Genomic DNA, 1,824 nt, shown 5'->3' on the forward strand with positions numbered 1-1,824 from the left:
ATCTTAGGTAGTTGTGCATGTAGTCGGTGATTGAAGAGGAATCTCAATCCTGACCGTCCCATGAAGACGAGAATGATTTTGTGATAGAAGGAGAGGGTGTTAATTTACACATCGCACAGCGCGATAGTGGACCTTCGAAGTGTCCGCCTGTCTCCACTTGTGAAAAACGTACACAGCCTTCGTTGTTTCATAGGTAGTATCGTTATGCCACACCTCGTCACATCGATTTGGCCTTGGATTTCACATCTGATACACAGATATCATAGCAGAAGCCTGATGGCTAGGAAGCGAGATAAACACTTTTCTCGGAGAGCCTTACAACGCCAGGAGGAAGAGTATCTTTGCGGTAGTTTAAGTCAGAGCGATGTAACACAGCAGCGGGCTAGCAGTGGCAAGGAAGGGCATTTCAAAGGAATAGTTGATCACAAACCGTGTTGGACAGGGACCTGTTGGTTACAGCTAGCACTAAAATATGGGGTGAGATACACATGGAATCCAGAAGGGGAGCGACTGATTAATAAATGATTAACCATCGCCTCAGTTCGTCAAGACCTTTTCCAGTTTCACCAAACGCCTAATCATTATAATAGGCATCTCTCCCACCATCCCCAGCGCGGTAAGCTCGACATCTCAGCTTAACTTGCAACATCTTCAATTATCATGAGCGCTGGACTTGCGAATGCGGACAAGCTTGGCCGCGCCCTCACAAACAGTCTATGCTTCGTAATTCGAAGATGGAAAATGATCATGCTAAGCTACGTCTTCATTGCTTCCATCGGTAGCATCCTTCTTTTCATGCGCAACGGTCCGTCTCCCCTTCTTTCCCTCGACATTACTCCAACTAACACCCCAAGAACAAGAAGCATCTCACCTCGCGGCGCGAAGCTGGGGTGGTTTTGACGAACGACCTAAAACGGAAAAGTGCTACCGACAAGAACGCACCGCGATGATTCTCTCCTTACTGTTTGGAGTTCTGGGGGTTGATCAGTTTTACGCTCGTCATTGGCCTTTGGCCGTTTTCAAGTTGTTGACGCTTGGGGGCTTGGGACTTTGGGCATTTGTTGATATGATCTTGTGGATTGTGGGTGGTGTGTACGGAACGCCGGGATGTCCTGGAGGGAGCTACAAGGAATGGCAGTATTAGATGTGTGGTAATGGTAGCTAAGAAGGACTGAGGACACGGAGGGAATCTGTCATCTGGTGGTTGCATGATGGAAGCATGACTCCGACCCATTAATGTGTCTGGCCCCGCGCTCGTTACAAGTATGTATGTCCGAATCTCGCAAGTACGCTCTTGTGGCGCGTGTTATTTTGTTAGGTAGGGGAGGGACGTCGCATAGCCTTGATCTTGCTAGACAGAAGATCTTACCTGTTCATAATTGTTGCTCGCAAACAAGTCTTTGGTCGGCAATTGCCTTGAACAAATTGCTCATTTTTTTAATTTTAGGTTTGGTGCTCTGTACATGTACAGAAGGCATGTATATCGAGGCCTATGAGTCCCACATAACCTTGTTGATTTACCACAGCCAGCTATTGAGTCTATCCTGAATGACTAGTGCCGAAATATTGTGAAGAGGCCCTAAGCAATTTACCCTGTAACGTCAAGCAGATTTCGAGATATAGATCATTCCGATAAGGGAATGGATGCTGAGTCCAGAAGGGCTACATTCACGTCTACCTGTACCCTAGCGAGTTTGGAGCATACATGTTAACCCCGAAGCACAATTTCGTCGCTCAATCACTCCGATCTTGGTGGCTGTCAAGTATTTTAACTCTGATACATTTTAGCTTTTGCGACAGCCGTCTGAAACCCGTGGATGCGAA

The 1,824-nt window shown here is 47.0% G+C and overlaps 1 protein-coding gene across 1 annotated transcript; it reads left to right on the forward strand.

The window, feature by feature from the left end:
- Positions 1–660: 660 nt before the first annotated feature.
- Positions 661–1,144, forward strand: FOIG_16892 (uncharacterized protein; the record flags this gene model as incomplete). Its single annotated transcript, XM_031218372.1, has 2 exons — positions 661–805; positions 855–1,144. 2 exons carry the CDS (start codon positions 661–663, stop codon positions 1,142–1,144), a joined length of 435 nt encoding a protein of 144 aa, XP_031051914.1.
- Between the last annotated feature and the right edge of the window lie 680 nt (positions 1,145–1,824).

The sequence above is a fragment of the Fusarium odoratissimum genome (genome assembly GCF_000260195.1).
Source record: "Fusarium odoratissimum NRRL 54006 unplaced genomic scaffold supercont1.291, whole genome shotgun sequence".
NCBI lineage: Eukaryota > Fungi > Ascomycota > Sordariomycetes > Hypocreales > Nectriaceae > Fusarium > Fusarium odoratissimum.